General features: G+C 38.5%; 2 protein-coding genes across 6 annotated transcripts in view; one reads left to right on the forward strand and one right to left on the reverse strand.

The window, feature by feature from the left end:
- The window catches only part of FRRS1 (ferric chelate reductase 1), a 30,075-nt gene extending 24,602 nt beyond the window's left edge, over nucleotides 1-5,473 (forward strand). The window contains exons 12-16 of the mRNA XM_034437251.3: nucleotides 131-228; nucleotides 712-770; nucleotides 1,559-1,699; nucleotides 3,357-3,418; nucleotides 3,818-5,473. Coding sequence (XP_034293142.2) covers nucleotides 131-228; nucleotides 712-770; nucleotides 1,559-1,699; nucleotides 3,357-3,418; nucleotides 3,818-3,910 — 453 coding nt within the window. The 3' untranslated portion in view covers nucleotides 3,911-5,473. The remainder of the gene's footprint in view (nucleotides 1-130; nucleotides 229-711; nucleotides 771-1,558; nucleotides 1,700-3,356; nucleotides 3,419-3,817) is intronic.
- An 829-nt stretch (nucleotides 5,474-6,302) lies between these two features.
- The window catches only part of PALMD (palmdelphin), a 71,314-nt gene continuing 54,929 nt past the window's right edge, over nucleotides 6,303-22,687 (reverse strand). For 2 of the 5 annotated variants that reach the window (XM_087889973.1, XM_087889974.1), the window contains exons 5-10: nucleotides 19,234-19,348; nucleotides 18,476-18,509; nucleotides 18,276-18,389; nucleotides 14,525-15,583; nucleotides 7,637-7,661; nucleotides 6,303-7,542 (exon numbers count right to left, since the gene is read on the reverse strand). In XM_087889973.1, coding sequence (XP_087746099.1) covers nucleotides 7,347-7,542; nucleotides 7,637-7,661; nucleotides 14,525-15,583; nucleotides 18,276-18,389; nucleotides 18,476-18,509; nucleotides 19,234-19,348 — 1,543 coding nt within the window. In that variant the 3' untranslated portion in view covers nucleotides 6,303-7,346. Of the gene's footprint in view, nucleotides 7,543-7,636; nucleotides 7,662-14,512; nucleotides 15,584-18,275; nucleotides 18,390-18,475; nucleotides 18,510-19,233; nucleotides 19,349-22,687 lie in introns of all 5 variants that reach the window. The other 3 variants (XM_034437254.3, XM_087889975.1, XM_034437253.3) reach the window with 2 other exon arrangements.

The following is a 22,687-nucleotide window of genomic DNA, read 5'->3' on the forward strand; positions in this document are numbered from 1 at the left end:
GTTTTATTATTATTTGTAAGCTTTCCAGAATTATGCTCTGTAACATATAGGACAGCTATATGCAGTAAATCTTTTAAATAAACAAAATACATTAGAAGCCTAATTATAACTAACATTCTTTTTAATATAGCAAGCAGGTTTTCACCCCTATTTTGGCTGCACTGTGATGGCTCTGGCACTTTTTCAGCCTCTTATGGCAGCGTTCAGACCCCCTCCACAAGCACCAAGGTATTCTGATTTTGTACTGTACTCTTAATTGCTCAAATGTTTCTTAACAAAATTGTTAGTAGGTTATTGGAAATTTTAAATCATCATTTAACTTAGTATCCTTTAGATGCCAAACTGTAGCTTCTAGAATTATCAACCAAGTATTGATGTTGGCCAGTTTGGACCTGCAGGTTGGAAATTATAGGAACTTTATTTAACACATGTGGAAGTACCTTATTCTGTGTCTTTTATCTTAAGAAATTAGCCCCAGCAAATCTCCAAAGATCTTCTGTAGACTCTAATTTTTCCAGTTTCTATAAATGTTTAAATGAAAATGTATAATACATTTGTCCTTTCCCCTCCCCTCCCCTCCCCCCCTTTCCTTTCCTTTCCTTTCCTTTCCTTTCCTTTCCTTTCCTTTCCTTTCCTTTCCTTTCCTTTCCTTTCCTTTCCTTTCCTTTCCTTGAAATGAGAAATGACTACTTCTTTCCTTTCTGGGGACAGAAGGCAGATTTTCGGCTGGTTACATTGGAGCGCTGGCACAACTGCTAGAATATTAGCTGGTGAGTTTCCTGTTTTACCTCTTAAATGTACAGCTGCATGTCACTTAAGAGGAAAAGCCACTTTTCTGCTCTCTGCTGACTGCTTGAAATTCCTCTAATGCAGTTTGTTGCTTTCCAGATGTGTTGGACCACTCTCTGACTACTCTCCATTCAGCATAATCTCAGAATTCAGGGAGTTGCGTTCAACACATCTACCAGGCACCGGTTTGCAAAATGCTACTATGGCATGAAATGCATATATGGGATGTTGTAATCGAACTACATCTGTAAAAGTATAGTACAGCAGTGCATTTAGATTGTTTAAAGAATAGGAAGCTAGCAGCCTGCTAAATAAAGCTGCCAGGCATAATATTTATTTACAGCAATGCTTCTGGGCCTCACATATACTTTAAAGATATTCTTAGAAAATAAAAACCGCAGAGGACTAGAACTCGGTGTCTGACCAGAAATTAGGGTACAACTCAAATAAATAAACCTGCTGAAGTGCCTCAGACAAAGAGAGAAGCCGAGCATCCTCGCAGGCTAAATGGGATGGTGGGAGCCAGTTTGTGAGAATGCCCACAAAAGCTCCTGAGATTTTATGTGGGGTAGGTGGTAAAAAATGTTGGGGTTCTCTGGCACAGCCAATTGAAGTGGAGAGGATGTAAAGTTCCCCCAGGGAAACAAGCAAGCATGCCCCAGTGCTCCCTAATTCCCTCTCTACAAAAGATTTCAAAGAATGTTTTGGTCCACAGTACTTTTTGAATGCTCAAAAAGGGAGTCTAAAATTTGGTCTTGTTCTTAACTAGTGGTAACAATGTTCCTGGGAATGGACTTGCCAGCTCTCAACCTTCCTCCATGGGATACTTACGCAATGATTGGATTTGTAGCTTGGCATGTTGGGATTGATGTGCTTCTGGAACTACATGGCTACTGCCTCATCCGCAAAGGTTTGCACAAAGAATAATCAAATTACAAAAGAAATTTTTTTTGTGGTTTTTGGGATGGGGGGGGGGGTTTGGCAAGGCAGAGGTGGCTTTCTGGAAGATCTTGGCTTTTGCTATTCATGATTACTTTATATACTTTTCCCTGTGACACATTCCTATACAAGTCATAGAAACAATAGGCAGCTCAATATTTTAATCATTGAGTTTGGTTGCCTTGTAACACAAAGACTTATATTTACTATTTCTTAAAAGTTCTTAATTGTTAATTTTAGCAAGGTGAGGTTTTGCTGTGCAAAACTCTGTGCATGTGAACAAAAATCTGTTCTCAATTAGAAACTTGCGATGCCACGAAACATCATAATCATGATATAAAGCTTAAGGGAGGAAATTCCACCACTTTGTCCTGTTGCTGTTCAGATAGATCAAGAGAATTTCATTGTTTGGCTTCTGTTAACAGAGAAAAATAGCATTTTGGAATCCAAATAGTATTTTCAGGTGAGGAGGTGAAAGAGAAATCCCAATTCACCCCTCCTGCTAGAAAACTATAATGCTGGGTCATTTGGACAGCTAGTTACTATAGAAAATAGCACTGTGCTGACATTCAAAGAATGCCAATAAAAATGCCTTTGATTGACGTGCTAAGAAAGGACAGGCTTTAAGTTGCAGTTAAGCCCATGAGTATTCTTTCTCCTATAGCCACTCTTATCTCTGTGTGTATACATATGCATATAGAGACTTATATATGAGGCACTATGCCATTTTTCAGATGAAGGCATCCGCAGCCATTATGGCTGGTATTTTACTTTTGTAATGCAACAAATGGCAGGAAGGATTCCCCCACCGCCCCAATGCCTTATGTGTATTTTGAAGGGGCAGCTATTGCAAATTGGAATAAAGAAAAAGAGCTATATAGAAAAAAAAGGCAGAATTGTAATTATATTTGTCTCTAAAGGCCTATGTTTGACCTCCTGGGTGCCATCCAGTGTGAAACATAAAATGCGACACAAAGGGAAAAAACCAATATCCTCTATAAAAACATAATGAATTTCAAACATAACCTGTTAAATAGACCTTTATTGTACTGTGAATGGATGGGTGGTCGTATTACAGTGAACCTAGTATGTTGTACAGTTTGTATGTACAGTATTATCTTTTTGTATAAAATATTTCTTTTATTTTGGCTGGGGAATTCTGAAAGTTGAACTCCATGCATCTTAAAGTTCCCAAGATTGAGAAACACTGATTTAAGGTGATAGTATGTATGTGAGGGACGTGATGGCTCACATACAGGGATGCTGAGCTTGTCGATCGAAAGGTTGGCAGTTAGCGGTTCGAATCCCTAGTGCCGCTTCCGTTACTTGTCCCAGCTTCTGCCAACCTAACAGTTTGAAAGCACGTAAAAAATGCAAGTAGAAAAATAGGGACCACCTTTGGTGGGAAGGTAACGGCGTTCTGTTTATTCATGCTGGCCACATGACCACGGAGACGTCCTCGGACAGCGCTGGCTCTTCGGCTTTGAAACGGAGATGAGGACCGCCCCCTAGAGTCAGGAATGACTAGCACATATGTGCAAGGGGAATCTTTACCTTTACCTATGTATGTGAGTGAAAAGAAGAATGCTTTCCTGCAGAATAACTTTAATTATACTTCTCTTTTACAGTTGAGGTGTTGGAAGATGACAGGGTACAAATATTGCAATCCTTATCTTCTGCAGAAGCCCAGGTAAGTGTGGCCTTTTGTCAGGTGGTGGAGAGAATGGAAAGACAATCTGCTTTTTTTAAACATGAAACACCTTCTAAGATCTATACTATTTTAAGACAATAGGATTAGAGCATATGAATATTTTTTTTCTCCTTAGGAAAGGGAAGCCTCTGTGGGTCATGACTAGGCTAGTATTTTTCATTTTCAGATGATTTTTCATTAATAGACGAATCTGTTAATTTTATCATCCTTGAAATGCTAGTATTGTTTTTCCACAGATTAACTTCCTAATAGTATCTCTTTCATTTCTACCTCTACCATCAAGAATAATTGTAGACCTGCCTTTTTCTGATGTGGTTTAATCATTTCATAAATTAGTAAACAGCTTCAATTTTTCTTTTCCCCTTTTTCTTTCTCCAGGGCCATACATTTAAAAAAGCAGTGTTGTTTATCTACATTTGTGGCAACATAGCATTTCTTGTCACCTTCATAACAGCAGTTGTGCAAGTATGATTCCATAAAAGCCTTGACTATTCTAGAGAGTTTGTCATTACAGTTCAAAATAACTTCTTACTGGATTTCATAGCTGTCAACGAAACTTATCTTCAATTCAAGATTGTGAGAACAACTCTTCACCACACAGCCATTGAAGAGCAAACTTTGTTGGTCTTGATAAGAATCTGTCTTGGGCTTCTTCCTGAGTTAACTACTTGCTTTATATTTTGTATATTTATATTCTGTAGCTTTATCTATTACGTGAAAACTAGGGGAGGATCTTATTTTGAGCCAATGGACCATTGCTCCTCAAGTTCCAGGACATACCTGTCAGATGTGGCTGATATTTCACACACAGTATTGTTTTCTTGTGGTAAAATGTGATCTTTGACAACTATGTGGCCCACAGCATGTCAAAATCGGAAGATAGAGTATAATGATGAAAGATCCACCTCTTTTGAATGTTGAGCACATATATACAAAATATAGTTCATCATCCCCACCTACCCCAAAGATGCTGCTGCATATGTGCCTCATGTTTCATACATTTTGTCTTCCCTCCCACACACAATCACTATTTCAGTATTATGAAGCCAATTTCCAAGTACAGACATTTTTACCAGAAGCTCCTTTTTGTGAATTCAAGATATTTGTATGAGAATACTCTTTCGAAGTATTTATTACAGATTTTTAGATTGAGATGTGCTCATATTATTCCAAGAGTGATGACAATTGTTTGAACGTTGTTGTTTCTTGTCACTTCTAAACACTTGAATATGTTTGTAGACTACCTCTTTCTCTTGAAAGTAACTAGGTACTATACAGATTGTCCTCTTTAGCATGTATTTAATGAATGATGAGTAATATATTGTTGCTAAAGTTAGGATGATCTCTAATGGATGATGTATTCATCCATTGGTGACCCTTTTGTTACAGACCCGTGTGTGTGTTCTACACGGTTAGAAGAACCTCTAGAGAAGAAGTCCAATGTATGTAGGTGATGCTGCTGGGTTTGGAAAAGCCGGGAATTAGATGGAGCTGCATATGGAAATAGGCTAAAAATGTTAGTGTAAAATTCCAATCCACATTGTTAAATGGCAATGTAAGTCACTACATTGACTTACATTGACTTTTTGACTCTGATCCTAAAGAGAGTCCAGTAAAAAAAAAAAAATCTTTCAACTCAAGTCTCTTTGGTGTCAGACTATTTCCATTACTTATGCTCCATAAAAATGATGTCCGTGACCAGCAACACTGTAGTTTTATAGATATTGCACACCAAAGATTTAATATTTTTAATTTTGTGAAGTTCTTGTCCCAGTTTTTGAAGGGAATTTCTAACTTCTAAGCAATGTTTAACGAAATATATAGCTGCTAGTCATATTTCTATTTGCTGTAAATGTATTTTCCATTAAAGAGTTTTTTCACCTGTTATGTTAAGAGTGTTGAATCTTCTCAAATTTCTATGACTTAGTATTTATCTAATGTAATTTTGCTAGAGATTTTTCTCTAGGCAACATCTATATCCCTCACCTATGAATCAATGTCTGAAAACTTAATAAAAAGATAACATTAAAATAATACTGAATCTGTGAGAATTGTGATGTCTAGAAATGGGAAGAAAACCTTGCTAATTCTTTTTTAAGACATGAAGTCCCGTCTAAGACCTTTGTAGTTATTTTGAAATATTGCTGGTTCCAACCTTTAGATTAGAAATTATTAGTAAGGTGGTCACAGCTTCCATTAGAAAATTACAAGCAGTCTTGTGAATGATTCGCAATATACTCCTGTGTACACAACTAGAATTTTTGAGAAGCTGCCAAGAATTTATTTTTTTTTAAAAAGTAGAAAATGAAGCTCACTGGCTGAGTTATTTCCAAGCATTTTTGGCAGTAATATTGTTAGTTTTCTGTCTTAGTCTTTCTGAGCTCTTTTTAACAGGTGGGCAGAAGAGTTTGTGATCAGTTTTTAAAAACTGCAACTGTCTTCCACTTCCAAATCCGAAACGGTAAAGAGAGATCTAGCTATAAGGGGAACAGGATCAACCTGAAATAAAATCCACTAAGTCAGAATAGGTAGATTCTGGAAAAAGAAAATTATTTTCCTCTTCCTCATATTTTTCATCACAAATATATAGGTATAACATAGAAAATATTCAAAATATAATTTGTAGTCGTGTATTTTAAATAGCCTTTGACCAAGTTGTCTTTTGGGAAAGAAAATAGCTTTGTTGTCTCATGTATAATGTAGTATTCATATATTTCCCACTGGATAAGTGCATTTTAATTCCATTTTGGCCTTTTTACTGGCCTCTCTCGTTTCTAGGGAACGTGCATAGTGCTTTCTGAAGTATTTTTAGATTAGACTCTTAAATACACTGAAATAACATTTCCACAATTGAGACACTGTGTGGTGCTATTGATTAGGTTTATAGCCATAGCTAGTCATGTTGAAGTTGTCCATAGTAGTCTAATCTTTCCAAGAGAAATATGTTTTAAAAATACATAATATGAACAAAACATCTGAATTACATACTGAATATTTTTCAGAACACAAATATGAAATACTGTCTCCAAACATACAGACTCAACCAAACAAGAAAGCCTTGCATATACCATAATAGAAAATTCCGATTTCTGGGCCAAGCTGCATTCAGAAGCAAGTAAGTAGCTACTAACGACCAGAGTGATTTTTTTATAACCCAGTTTCTGAGTAATGGCGAGTATCTCAGTATTGAGATACTGTGATGATAAATGCAAGATTTGGTACATAAACTGGGAGAGGTATGTACACTCCAGCTCAAAAGCAAACTTTTTATCAGAGGGCTAGAGGAAACAAAAAGAACTGTTGGGACAAGGATTCCTTACTGGCTAAATTCCAAAGATGAGCAATAAACACAGATAGGAATATAGAAAGCAAATTACATGAAGGATAGAATGGCCCCCATTTCCCATTTCCCAAACAATGGGGCATTTTCCAATGTTCAAAGGAAAATGAGATACGGCTGCCTCTACAGGATACATTACTATGGATAATATTAGGGGTCCTTTAATGGCTTTATCCACCAGCCATAATAAAGTTTTTATTCTTTACAAGTGAATTGCTGGTAAATGACATAGCTTCTGCTGTCTATACTCGCGGTCATCAGCTTCCAGTATCAAACACGCACATGGAGAGTGCTTTTGCCAAATTTGAAAAAACACTGCTGAAATGGAATAGAGTTCAGTAGGAATTGGAAAATCAGTTCATATCTTATATTCATGTTTAGGTATAGTCAGAGAAGATGATGGACAAGACTCCTTCAACAAAACCCTAGATGCATTCGTATTTATGACACTGAATACTTCAGCTCTTATATAACAAGGCTGACAAATTCCTAACAAATGCCACTAATAATTCCTTGAGGAACACACTGTTTTAACAATATTCATTTATGGATCAGAGTATCCATATATCAGGACTGGCAAACATTCATTTTCCTGTAAAGTGCCATTATTATGGATGTATAGTTGAGTAAGTAAAAGCTACCCAGGTCCAAAACACAGAAAATTCTTCTTTCGCTTTTGTTAAACTGCCAGACTTTTAGTATTATATCACTGCAGCTGTTTAAATCACTTTTTTCCCCAGTTTTGCCATTCTCATTCTCAGAGCTGTAAAAAAAAAAAAAAGCAAAAGCAAAATATTATATATTGATATGATATTGTAAAATTATTGTATTAATTAGTTAGAGAGTACCATACTTACCTCACAGGATTAGTCCAAGAAAGTACTGTTAAGTTAGTGTAAAAGAAGACCAGAAATTAATAAATATACTATCAGTTTACAGCATAGCCATATGAGAAATAAAGAATGATTTTCAAACTTTTGTCAAGTGTATTATAGTGACAACTGAATCTGCATTCCAGTCTACTATTTACCTAAATAATTTGGCTTTTCATTACAAGTCTAGATTTCTGTCCGTAATGAATATAAAATACCAATGTAAGGGTTAGTTTGTTCACTGGCACTAATATCTAAAATAGAATTAAGTTTTCTTACAGTATTTACCTTTCTAAAACATCAGTCCACTTTTCAAGGCTTAAGCGTGTCACTGTAAGTTTAGAAATACAGCTAGTCCTCGACTTATAACTACAATAGAGCCCCAAATTTCCATTCCTGAGCAAGACAGTTAAGTGAATGTTGCTCCATTTTATGATCTTTCTTGCCACAGTTTTTATTTTTTATTTATTTATTTTGTCAAGCATGTATAAGATAACAGATATAAGTATAAACATGACTATGAATACATGGAATGGATACGAATAAATGAGGACATTAGAACAGGGACAGTAGGCATGCTGGTGCACTTATGCACACCCCTTACAGACCTCTTAGGAATGGGGTGAGGTCAACCGTAGACAGTCTAAGGTTAACGTTTTGGGGGTTTGGGGAAGAAACCAGAGTCAGTTAATGCATACCAGGCATTGACCACTCAGTTGTTAAGTGAAATCATTGCAGTTGTTAAGTTAGTAATATGGATGTTAAGTGCACCTGGCTTCCCCATTGACTTTGTCAGAAGGTTGCAAAAAATGATCACATGACCCTGGAACACTGCAACCAAGCCAATTACCAAGCATCTGAATTTTGATCACGTGACCATGGGGATGCTGCAATGGTCTAAAGGTGAAAAATGATAAGTCACTTTTTTCAATGGCATTGCAACTTCACTAAATGAACTCTTGTAAATTGAGGACTACCTGTATGTTGGCTAACAAATTCTGGGAGTTAAAGTTCACGTATTTTAAAGTTGCCAAGTTTGAAAAATACTACCATAAAGTATTTAGTGATTCACATTTCATCTAGATTAGAATTAGAATTAATTAGAATTTTGTATTGGCCAAGTGTGATTGGACACACAAGGAATTTGTCTTGGTGCATATGCTCTCAGTGTACATAAAAGAAAAGATACATTCATCAAGAATCATAAGGTATAACACTTAATAATAGTCATAGGGTACAAAGATGCCTGGTCTGAAATCTGAATTATATTTTAAAGACAACTTTCTTAATATGAATGCTGAGGATTTTAAGCCTATCATTTCTACTTCATCAAGATGTGAAACAATTATAAAGTGAAGAGGCTTTCTTCCAGTCTAGAGTTGCTTTCCTTTTGTTCTTACACCAAAAATACAGGTCCTTTCTTATACACTGAGTTTTAGTGCGGAATATTTTATTTTATTCCTTAGTGCCTTTTAGGCTTTGGCTTTCTACAATGTAAACTATTTTATCTTTTCCAATAAAAAGACTGCAATTGATTTCAGTGGTTTTAGACAAAGGAACTTTCCTGAAAATATTCCAAGAAAAGAACGTTACTTACTTCACAAACAATCCTTTGTGCATTGCTACCTTACTCTTCCTGGCTTTGTTTTCCTTTTAGAACAAGCAGTATAATTATGAGATTGTTTTGGAAAATTACTCATTTCCCTGAATTCTCTGATTATTCAGTATGTGTTATGGCAGAGGGACAATGTGTGGGAAAAGCTATGGAGGAGGGGACCAAAGCAAGGGCAATCAAATTGCTTCAATAGTAAATAGCAAATGCTATGTGGGTCTTGTCTACAGCTGATGGGCTTATTTCAGTTCCATACTACAAGCTCAGACTGGTAGGGCAATGCCTCTGTAACATTAAGGAAATTGTGGATAAAGAGAAAGCGCTGACTAAATCAATTAGCAAAGCATACAAAGTATACTCCTCATGGACAAAATTAGGATACTCATTGTATGTTGGCTTGTTTTAACAGCATTACAACATTCCATATGTTAAGCAGGAAAAACAAAAAAAACCCTAGCAACTGCATCTTAGAAATGTTTTATAGATTCTGTCCTTCAATACCCGGTGGTCTTCCGGGTGCGATTCAGGGTGTTCGTCATCACCTTTAAAGCGCTCCATGGCTTAGGACTTGGGTACCTACGAGACTGTCTTTTGCCACCAATAGCCTCCCACCGACCAGTTCGTTCTCACAGAGAGGAACTACTCAGGGTACCGTCAGTCAAATTATGCCGACTGGCGACTCCCAGGGGGAGGGCCTTCTCTGTGAGGGCTCCAACCCTTTGGAATGAACTGTCCCCGGAGATACGGAATATCTCCGTGCTTTCTGCCGTGCCCTCAAGACCCTGATGTTCCAACAGGCAGGGCTAAACATATGAACATGTGAATGATTTTTTAAAATGTTATCTAATTCTGGGTTTTATTTAATTGGCCAAACTAAGTAATAATTTTAATTAGCAATTTTATGATGTTTGTGTGTCTATATTTTTCTTGGCTGTACACCGCCTTGAGTCCTACGGGAGAAAGGCGGTATAGAAATATAATAAATAAATAAATAAATACTTGGGAAGTCCATAACCATGGAATCAAAGATTCCAGAGCAAGTACTCTGTCATTAGTTCTTATACTATTCCTCACAGACTTAAGATCTAGCATTGTGATAGCCAGCCTATGACCTTGTGTGTTAAAGGGGACACACCACAACATTTTGGGTGACATGCCAGCATTCAACACTTGACAGCTATTCTTGAAAGTATGCCTTGTTATTGGGTGATTTTCAAAGGCTGTGGAGACTGAATGAGAAGGGTTGTGTTCTCATATGGCCTCTGAAAATCACATGAGAATGTGTGTGTGTGTGTGTGTGCATGTGTGCTTTTGCCGCTTTTGGAAAGTGCAGAGGCTGTGGAAGAGCATTCTCTGAAGTTGCTTCAAGAACAAAGGAGTTGTGTGACCTGGAGCAGCTTCAGGTAGGCTGCAGGGGCCTAACAGAAAAACAGAACATCACCTGAAGGTAAGATGGCAGATCCTGAGGAACATTGAGCCACAGGGGCCATTGCACCCATTCCCCAAGGTTTGTGTGCCTTGGGGAATGGTGCAAGGGAACCCATTCAAGTGGCAGTTGTGGCGCTAGGGCTGAAGTAAGGCTTGGACCTCTACTTCAGGGCCAGCCTTGCCATTGCCATCAAGTGCCACTGTTCAAGGTGGCCTAGCACAGGGACAATGGTTTCTCTTTTGTTCAGGTGTGTGTCTGTGTGTGTGAGAGAGAGGGGGCAGAGAGAGAGAGGGACTAGCAGAATTGAGCATTTTGCAACTTTTAGGCACATATGCCAAAAAGTTTCACCATCGCTGTCCAATCCTTTTCTTAGGAACAGATGGGAAATTTGGCCCATCAAAACAGACAGCCAAGCTGAGATTGCTCCCACAACATACAGAGAATCTAGATTTCCTAAGTATCGTTCATAGTTTTGTGTGCGCACTGTAGTTAACTGTTCCAGAAATTTCCCAGAATTAGAACATCTGTTCTGACCAGATTATTAGAGAAGTATGCACAAAAACAGAGAAACCTGTGAAAACGATGCTTCAGTGGTAGAAAAATATATACACAAAATGCATACAAATAGCCCTGAAATAATCCTGAATTTGTTTTACTTCAGACAGGCTTTAGAAAGATGATTTGACTTGAGGTCTGGACACAAATATATTTTGGTTTGAATCTGCTTGAAGATGAGTATCCATTACAGGTTTACCCAAGAATGTTTGTTTCTCAGCTTGGTTGATATTTCCTACAATTGGTGTACCAAGGCATGCTGAATTTTATCCTGGATTACATAGCAATCATGACTAACACCCACTGCCTGATACCCCCTCTAAAAAAAAAAAAAGGTAAGCACAGTCAGACCACTACGAAGAATCCCCAGGTTTGTAAGTCAGAAAGGGAAATCAAATATCCCAATAGAAGACAATGTCAAATTATTCCCATAATATTGCCAGGAGAACTTCTGAATCTAGCTGTGAAATCACTTGAAACTAAGCTCAGAAGAGTCACTTCTAATCTTTTTTTAAAAAGCAAATGGATGGCAATTCAGTTTCAGTTAAATTTTACACTGTGTGAAGTGGTATTTCCTTCTTTTATCTCTTGAATCTCTCAGCAATCACCAAATCTGCTGCTAGATTGCCCTGCAGGGAAATTCCAAGAATACTCAGGATAATCATGCAATAAAGTATCTTTTTCAATGATTTTGAGGAAGATAAATTTACTTTCCCCTCTGCTCCATCATCAAGATGGTTTAATCCAGTACCCCCACTATTTAAAGGATCTTAGTCAGGTTTAATTTATGGAAAACACTGCTGAACTATATCCCTTTTAGTTTTAATTTCTTAACTCTTATTTTTTACCTTTAACTTGTAAATCTTACCTTCGCTTTTAATTTCATCCTTAACTATTATTTTACAATGTTCTTTGTAAACCACTCAGAATCATTTAGGTGAGGTGGGTGGTGTATAAATTTGATTGATATATATGCAAGAAATGTGATCTCGGGCACCAGTATGTTCATTTCAAATGTTTAAATCTCCAAGATTTTTTTTCCCTACCCAAAGGAAACCAGACTTGGACAGCCATTAATTTTGCAATCTCTCATCACTCAAGAATGTGAAGCTTGTATAAGAATATACCAGCTGTTCCTTTAATAAGCGGACATTGCTCTCTCTCCTATCAGCCCGCTGCTATTGAACTGGCATTTTAACATGTGACATCAAGCTATAAATTGCAGGCTACTGTCAAGCTCTGTGAGTCAGGCACACTGAGAAGGAATGCCACATTGGACCAATGTGTAGGGGAACTCTGCCTGCCATGAATAACTCACGCTCAGATAATGAGAGTTAGGAATTGGTCCTGAATATCCACTTCCAAACTTCTCTGACAGCTTCCAGGTAAAAGAATTATAATCAACAGTGCAACACCTTCAAGGCCAGTCCAGGTTGAAGTATACCTTGGCCCAAATGCTATGCTAACTGGATCATAGTACAGTATTGTGAAAGCTTATGATCTACCATCTGCAGTGCTGCCTATGTTGCAACAATACTTCCTCTACTTGTTCTGCAGGAAACAGAGTGACTTAAGGGTTCTATAGCCATTGGTCTAAGTCCAAGTCCACAAAGCAGGATTCTGTGCTTCTACTAAGAGAGCAAGTAAAGAGGCTTTTAAGACTAATATCAATATTTGAGAGACTGGCAAACTAGAAACAAGAATCAGTTGGATTTGTGGAAAGGTTTATATTCTTCATATCTATTCTAAACCCCAGGACACACTAGTCAGGATATGATTGTTATAAAACAGGAAAGATTTGGCCTTCATTTCTCAATATATTTTTGCAAAGTGTGTGTGTTTGCGTGTATGAATCTTGTCTGCAAAGAGATGGTTGCAACCTCCAAGCACTGAATAAGGCGAGAACTTCTACTAGTTCATCAACATAATTTTTTCTTCTATAAAATTCTTCTTGAAAGTTCAAGAATAAATAGGACACATGTGATTTATTGCTAGCAAATGTAATTTTTTTGCTGCCTGATGAAAGAAACTTCAGCTGTTGCTTTCACTTGCGCTTCTTTTTCTATTCCAACCACATCATAAGTCTGAGATCTGTATCAGCAGTTGGGATCTCTAGACATCTGCCAAAGAAGTCATTGTCCCCTAGACATTCTAGCGATGCTCTTATTTCTCAACATCACTTCCTGTTCAGTACTTAAGCAATAATGAATAAAGGGAAGATACGGCATCCTTTCTTTGCTTTGTCCACTAAATAGGATTAAAAGACCAATTTAGAGCCTCTTAGATGAAAAGCAAACATTTCATCTTAAACAAAATATAGGCTTGCATGGACAAAAGGCTTGATTGTATGTAGATTGTGCTATCTGTTTTGTGCTTGCCTAAGAAAGCTACTATTAGTTATGCTTGCATGGATGCAGAATAAAAATATGAACTCTGAAGCCACTTGATTTTAAAGCTATTAAGATCTGTAAAACATTTTGAATGCAAAAGATTAATAGTGAGATGATTTCATGCAAAAGATTAGAAAAGCTTTTATTAAAGGTAGATATACAGTCTGAGATTAATGTACAGACAGAAATGGATTTCTGTTATATTTGACTATTAAAACAGGCATTCTCTGTTAAAACAGGGTAAAATTATATATTAAAAGTTGAATTAAGTCCTATCAAGTGAAACGGGCACTATCCAATAATGATTAAGGCAGGACATATGAGTAAATTCCAAAAATGGAAAGAATGGTTATTATTTAATCATCAAAATGCAATTTGATTTGATTTGCCATATATTGCATAGGTGCAATGAGAATTCTTAATACTATTTTCAAAACATGCTTAAATTAGAAAGTTAAATATCTGATTTGCATTATTATTCTGATCTGATTTTAGTAATATTAAACAAACTTACTGTCCTGACCACTTAGATCCTTCAAAGTGCTATGATTGCACAAAAACTAAATGAAGCACTCAAACAAGCTTCCTCAAGTTGCAGCCCTCTAGATGTATTGGACTTCATTTTCTATGATGTATAATCAACATAGTATGTTCAACTCAACTCAACCTTTGAAAATGTCAGCAAGGGATTGTGGAAACTGGGAATTCAATACATCAGAAGAATGTGTGGAAGGATGGACTAGAATTTAGAAAAGCAGGAGGAAATTGGTTAGAGGTTGCAGATGAATTAGAATTAAAATGAAAAACAAGAAGGGGAAGAGAGTAATCTGAGTATTGAATCTGCTAAATGAGAGCACAACAATGCTGTGACTTGCCTGTTTTTTTACCTGTTAAGGAAGGTTCTTCTGTTCCATCATTTGCTAAGTGGCCATCGAGTTGACCATTAAAGGTAGAACAGCTCAAACTTTCTTCTTGTTCTTTCAATGACATGGAATTTTTGTAAAGTGGCTTGTTTATGTTGTCTCCAGAAGTTTTAGTCTGTGAAACTGCACATGCCTGATTGGATGGCTGATAGACCTGACTATAAGGACCCACTGGATGATAAAGAGGTGTCTCAATTTTTTTCCCTTCATCTTCACTGTCATCACTGATGACAACAAGTTCCGCATGGATAATCCCATCATATCCACAGATTTTTTTATTTAGTTCTTCATCATCCACATGTTGGTATCCCATGAAAATCATTGTAACCGGTTCTTCTGTATCATCCACATAACATGGCATAGCTTGGACCACACTATAATTATCTTCACTCTCTAGTGTTGCTGGAGAAGAGTTTCTGATCTTCTTATCTTGGTATTCCTTCATCTTTTGATATGGCTGAGGAATTTCTTGTGTAGCTTCTCTTTGGGCAGAAGATACTAGCTTATTTTGAGGACTAACCTGTAAGGGCCTTCCTAATTGTTGACTAACTGGACAGTGAGAGTTCTGCTGGCAGCTCTTTGAAGTATCTAGATCGTCTTTTTTAATATCATGCCATTTATCCTTATCAACAAGTTCATTAGAAAAATTGTCAAGGTGGCTGTTCTTATTCTGGATGTTATCTTTTCCATCATTTGCTTCTTGGATGAATTTATTCTTCTGAGGAGTTCTGGGTCTGCAAAACTGGTTGGCATATACTGGCTCATGATATTCAGTGGGAGACTTGGATTGTTTCTCAGTAGCTTGTCGTAACATATCCTCCACTTCAACCGGAGCAAGATCATCCACATCATCATTCTTTACACTCCCATTGGCACACACTGCATAGACAGACTTTCTGCCATCGTCATACACTTTGACTCCTGCTCCTTTAAATTCTTCGGAAGGAAGGGGTATTGTTGACAAAACTGTACTCTCCCCAGTCTTCATGTCTTTTTTTACTTTAATTTCCATAGCAAACAATGCTGTAGGGAAAGAAGCAAGCAACCTTTTAAAAGGTAATTAGCTAATGATATTGTCAGATATAAGCCCAGAGAGGACACAGTGATATCCAATCCATTTTAATCCTTTTTTTGCTTATACCTAATGGACAGAATCTTGCAAAACTAAAGCTATAACTTTCCAAATAAAAGGTATAGACATATACTGAGAGATTCTAGGCCAGTGATGGCTAACCTTTTTGCCATCGCGTGCCAGGAAGGGAGGGTAGAGGAGGTTCGTGTGCATGCGTGTCCAACCCATAATTCTATGCGCCGTGCCCTGCATGCGACCCCCCTCCCCCCCCACTCCTGGCACGTGATGGCCCAGTAGGCCCGTTTTTCTTTCTCACCTGGCTCCAGATCCTCTCTATGCATCTGGGGAGGGTGAAAACAGCCTTCCCCACCCCCTCAGAGGCCCTCCGGAAGGCTGTTTTTGCCCTCCCCAGATACATAGAGAGGATCTGGAGCCAGGTGAGAAAAAAAAAACGGGCCTTCCCCACCCCCCCACCCCAGGCCCTCCAGATGCAGGAAACAGCCATGCGCACTGGAGCTGAGCTAGGGCAACGCTCATCTGCCCAACGATATGGCTCTGCGTGCCATCTGTGGCACGCGTGCCATAGGTTCACCATCACGGTTCTAGACTGTGACTAAACTGAACGTCTTCTCCATTCCCTATCCAGCTCAGGATTGCAAAGTGTCTTGATCCCGGCCTCTCTCTGGGAAAGCTCGGTTGCCAACAGTGTCCCTCACTGCTCCTCCAGGTGCATATTGCATTACAAATAAACAACTTAAAAATCTATAATAAAAATCTATGAGATAGCAGTAGATCTGTGTGCCAGCCAGTAGGCTGAATAATTTCAAGCCTTGTGCATGGGGAATTTCCCCTACCCCAGTTAGTTTTTCACTTACACTTCTTTTTCTCCATATAGGAAGCAAGAATTAAATTACAGTATTTTGGGACAAAAAATTGCTAGGAAGTGGAGAGGTGTCAACAGTAGGGAAAGATTGAGCACTTCCAACCAATCTACCTGCTTCTTCTAGTTTATGTCACATAACTCCGCTTTATTTAAGTCTGATTTAGCTTTAATTCAAAATTTGATTTCAACTAAGAGGACATTGAGGAAGTAAATATAATTTCCTCCTTATTTTTAAAGTATCTTTTCTACAATTGCCCTGCTGTTCTTACCTGGCCACTATCCAGTAAAGATTAGAATAAGGTGGTGCAGATGGCTTTGGCTGCACTGCAGAAATCCCTGTATAATACAGTATGACTTTGTATACGCTCAATTTTATTGTAATAACACTGAGTCTATACGTATGGGCATCTGGTAGAAGCCATGATGACATCGTATGATAATGTAAACATGCAAACAGCATAATTTTCACAAATGACCAATCACTATCATGTTGCCAATAATGAGATGACATATATGACTTATTTGCTTTTGTCGCCTCTCCTGAGGAGTTGTAGTTCTCACCTCCCTGTTGTGGTTCTGTGTTATTGATGATCAAATTTAAAATGATGGGGGTGAGTGGGATGAGTTTGGAAGCAATTTCAATGAGAATGTCAGCTTTGCAAAGAAATCTATGCAAGTTAACATCCCAAAAAATTACCAGTACATCTGTTTATCCACAATACTATAAATCATTTGTGATCCATTTAATTGCCAGGAAATAGAAAACTTTTTTGTTGTTGTTGCAAGATCCAGTAATTTAGTGGGCCCATCTCTTGCTAAAACTTGGATTCAATCTGAAGCTTCTGCAACTATCACTAACTAATGTATTCCTGATTTTCTCAAGTGAATGTCTTCCAGATGTGCTGGATTACAACTCTCAGAATTTTAATTCATGATGGTTGGTCTTCTGGAAGTTGTACTCCAACATATGAGGACCCAGATTGTTGGGGGCAATATGCTGACTCTGTAAATTGCTTAGAGAGGGCTGTAAAGCACTGTGAAGTGGTATATAAGTCTAAGTGCTATTGCTAAGTGCTATATCTGGAAGATATCAGGTTGGCAAAATCAATAATAGAGATAACAGAGGACTAGAGAATCACACTCAGATATCAACCCCAAAAGTGGTTGGAAAATAGCCTGCAATCATGTTAATTTCTTCCAATATGAAAACTAAAAAACAAGAAGAGAACATCTGCCTTGGCCTGATCTGCTGCCATTCCTACAGCAACAAAAATCCCCTTCCTCACTTCACTCACAAAAAAATAAAGAGAAATTTCATAGCTTAATGCTTTTCATGACAGCTCTTTGTGCTGAAGAGACAAATTGATGCAAAATGTCTTAGTTTCATCCCTGTTCTTTTTCTAAAGTAGAACTAGTTACCACCAGCTTTATCATATGTGAGATGGGAACAAGTCTCAGCTCTCCAACATTAAATACATTTTTGGGAAATGTGAACTTGTTTCACAGTGAAGCAGAATCCACATGTGGAAATTCAACAATTTAAACCCTCCCAAGTCATAAATTCTGTTAATGTGATTACATGGAATGGAATGCATCTAGAGGGCACCGAGTTAGAAAATGTTGATCAGATGCAATTTCTTACAAATTTAGGAAATAACAACCAGCAACAACCATATGTGCTATTTTTATGAACTGAGGTTGTTTTCAAACTGTAAGACCGTACATATAGTTTTTCCTTGAATTCGACTATTAATCTGTACCTTTTCGATTTTCTTCTTCATCATCTGTTTGTAGATGGCCTGTTTTTTTAAGTGCAGAAGGTTTGAAAGGTTTTGGAAGGTCTGGTATGTTGGCATATATATAGTCAGCTGGCTCTATAAAAAGGGATTTTTAATTAATACATAGATCAGTCTGCTTTTGCATAAAATAATTTGAAAAATTATACTTGAGAGAAACATACCTTCTGTAGTCGCTACTCTTTCCACTTTCACAGACTAAAAAAAAAAGTAACAAAGAATTCAGTGATGGTTCCCATCATTTAAAGAATACAATACAATTGATTATTACTTTCTTTTAGGTTAGCCAATATAACCAATTCCATGTGGTGATTCAGGAGTATATCCCATGGCACATTTTTCAGTAAATATGCATAATATCTTGGCTTTAAAAGTAATTGGGGTTGAAAATTAATTTCTATAAAACAGGGAGGAACAATATTTTGGTGCCCAAGGCTCATGCTTTGACAGGAACTGAGGAAGGGGGAGGAAGGCTGAAAAATGAGCGAGACTTTTACTATGCGAATTGGTAGTAAAGGTAAGTAGAACCCACCCCTGATATAGATACAGTTATTAGTTAACATAAAATAATTTCATACTTCAGCGTATAAAACAAAGTAGAATTATAGGCTGCTACAGGGTTAAAATAGAAATTTAGGGAAAATTTTCTATAACATGGAACAAATTTGGCAGTGCTAAAAATCCAGGCTTGGTAATAATATAACTGGATTGATCCTGACATTTACTTTGTGTACAGTATCTGATCCTGAGCTTCACTTTTGTAAGTTTTTTGGTATTATTAATTTCTAGTGCTGTGCATCAGATTGTAGCCTTGAATATTTCCTTGCTTTCATCCCCGTGCCTACCTTAAGGTCCATTTGTTATTTCTGACAGATCAGTTGACTGTATCAGTGGCAACAGGATTTTAAAATTAGATGCTGACCTTTATAATATCTTCTGTGGTCCTTTCAACAGATTTAAGCTTCTTCAAAATGGCTTTTTCTTTTACCGAGATTGTCAATTCTTTTTTCTCGAGATCCTCAATTTCTTGCTCAAGCCTGCAGAGATGTGATATTAGATAGACCACAGATTAACAGTAATGAGTACATGACAGAGAACCATTTTTCTCAATTTGGCACTTGTTGGAGTTCAGCTCCTAGAATTTGAAGGTTTGGGAACGGTGGGAACTGCACTCCCAACTCAGATCGAGGATACCAGTTTGAAAAAGTCTGTTCCAGAATTAGGATTGCCCCAAGATAATTCATTGCCTGCTTCTGTGTATAATATCCATGTACAATATCCATATACAATATGAAGAGCCATGCTGGTACAATGGTCAGAATGCAGTATTGCAGGTTAATTCTGCCAACTGCAGGCAGTTCGATCCCGCAAGGTTAACTCAGCCTTCTATCTTTCTGAGGTTGGTAAAATGAGGACCCAGATTGTTGTGGGCAATATGCTATAAACTGATTAGAGAGGGCTGTACAAGCACTAAGAAGCGGTATATAAGTCTAAGTGCTATTGCTATATCTAGCTGAGCTAGCACTTCAAATTTTAACAGGACATCATCATGCCATGCTTAATGCGAAACAGAGCTTGGAGAAAAAGTGGTGGTAGGCTACTATCACTATCCTCCATCTCATCTGCCAACATTTGCTACAGGAAGCAGCAAATATCCGCAGAATGGCTAGGTGGACTGGACTCTGTCCTATAGAGCAACAGTGAAGTCGATTCAAAATTTATTTGGTTAGATCAGGAGCAGGAAACCTTTTGGTGGCAGAACCTGCACTGAATACAGGTAGTCCTCGAGTTACGACCACAACTGAGCCCAAAATTTATGTTGCTAAGTGGAACATTTGTTAAGCAAGTTTGCCCCATTTTACAACTTTTCCTGCCATGTTTCTTAACTGAATCACTGCAGTTGTGATGTTAGCAACATGGTTATTAAGTGAATCTGGCTTCCCCATTGACTTTGCTTGTCAGAAGGTTTGAAAAGGTGATCACATGACCCTAGGACACTGCAACCGTGATAAAAATGAACCAGTTGTCAAACATCCGAATGTAAATCACATGGGGGATGCTGCAAATGTCATAAGTGTGAAAAATATTCATAAGTCACTATTACAACAGTTACTGTTGTAACTTCAAATGGTCACTAAATGAACTGTTGTAAATCAAGGATTATCTGTATTTCTAGGGGAGCTGAAGACCACAATGGATTTGGGAAGAATAGCCTAGGCCTGTGATGGCGAACCTATGGCACGCGTGCCATAGGTGGCACGCAGAACCCTCTCTATGAGCACACAAGTCGTTGCCCAGCTCAGCTCCCAGTGCATGTGCGTGGCATGGGAGGGAGTGTGCGGGGGGTGCAGCACCCCCCTACGGCCCGTTTTTGGGCCCAGGAGGATGCAGGGAGGCCTACTAGGCCCAAAACAGGGGGTGCATGCATGGGGGGGGCAGGGGAGTGTGGACGGGTCATACGTGCATGCGTGGGTGGGCACTTTGCATTATGGGTGCTGGCACATGTGCGCGCCATCGCACATGCACGCCATCGCGCATGCACGTCAGGGGTGAAATCCAGCAGATTCTGACAGGTTCTGGAAAACCGGAAGCAGAAATTTTGAGCAGTTTGGAGAACTGGTAGCGGGAATTTTGAGCAGTTCGGAGAACTGGCAAATACCACCTCTGGCTGGCCCTAGAGTGGGGTGGGAATAGAAATTTTGCAGTATCCTTCCCCTGCCACGCCCACCAAGCCACGCCCACCAAGCAATGCCACACCCAAGTCACGCCCACAGAACCGGTAGTAAAATAATTTGGATTTCACCACTGGTCTGTGCACACGCTTTCGGCATACGACGGGAAAGAGGTTAGCCACCACTGGGCTTTTTTTTTTAATTTATATGCTGCCCTTCTCCGGAGACTCAGGGCGGCTTACAATGCGCTAAGCAATAGCCTTCATCCTTTTGTATATTTATATAAAGTTAGCTTATTGCCCCCACAAACTGGGTCCTCAATTTACCTACCTTAGAAAGGATGGAAGGCTGAGTCAACCTTGAGCCTGGTGAGATTCGAACCTGCAGTAATTGCAGGCAGCTGGTCTTAATAACAGGGTGCTTTAGACCACTGTACTACCAAGGCCTTGATCATATACTTGATCAAAACACAGATCTTCTATTTTTTCCTTTGATTGAGGAGAAAGTTTGACAGGTGAGCTTCAATTTTTTTAACAATACAATTTTCATATCCTCAAATGGTAGAAAACTTTTGACCGAGAAAGAGTTGGGAAAACAGATGAAACTCTTCATTATTTGGATTGCCTAAATCCAGCACCTGTTCCATATGGAGAAGCTGTGCCAGACCAACCCTGCTTTGTTGATAGCTATGACCCCAATAATGCTTCTTTGGTTGCCGTTATTGCTGCATGTTGAATCATTTAAACAAGATTGGTATAGCCACCGGCTCAAAGGAAACACAGAGAAAGTGATTCTGCTTTGTGTCCCCTCATTAGCTGCAACATAGGCGGTTTCCCACTTTCAGGAACTCTTGGCAGCTGGGATTCTCCTCACTTTCTGAAGCAAAGGCAGGAGGAGGCTTGCTGAGGTCTCCTTGCAACAAAAGCAGCAGCTTTGCAGAGCCCCTGGAGAGGGCTGGGTCGGCTTTGTCCTTCTCTGCACCACTCCCCTCTCCCACCAACATGGATAAAGTCAACACAAGAGCCAAGAAAAGGGCAGGGCACCTGTTAGCTTTTTGAAATATTATTTTAGTTACAGGTTAAAATAATATAGGCTTAAGCAAAGGGCAGAAGATTGTTGGCAATAATGAGAACTCCAGAGCGTGGTGAAAAATACCCGTGGCAATTCAGAAGGCAAAGGTGGTAGATTACTGCAATGCACGCTACATGGGGCTGCCCTGGAAAACCACCCAGAAACTTCAAGTGATCCAGACAGCAGCAGTGCGCACAGTAATGGGGACCCTAGGTTTGCATATGCAACACTTCTGTTGCTCAAGTTGCACAGGTTCTCAGTTTCTTTATGGGTGCAATTCAAGGTGTTGGTCTAACTCTAACCCTTTAAAGTAGGGCCAGGTTATTTGCTGGATCACCTTTTCTGAAGGACATCTAACTCATCTCACAGATCAGATAGGGTGGGTAAGGATCTAAAGACATGTCCTCCCCCAACCCCCAAGCTTTAGGAGATGATGGCATGTTAACATGGATCTGCCTCAGATTTTTCTTATTTTAATTTTGTAAGTTTTAACTGGTTGTATTTTACAATTTTTAATATTTGTTAAATTTTTGATTGGAAGCTGCCCAGACTATGAAAGATGGGCGGCAATATACATGTTTTAAAATTTAAAAAATTAGTAAAAAAAAAAAAAGATGTGTGGAAAGAGCTTAT

Source organism: Pantherophis guttatus, chromosome 3 (assembly GCF_059756535.1).
Source record: "Pantherophis guttatus breed Tessera chromosome 3, ASM5975653v1, whole genome shotgun sequence".
NCBI lineage: Eukaryota > Metazoa > Chordata > Lepidosauria > Squamata > Colubridae > Pantherophis > Pantherophis guttatus.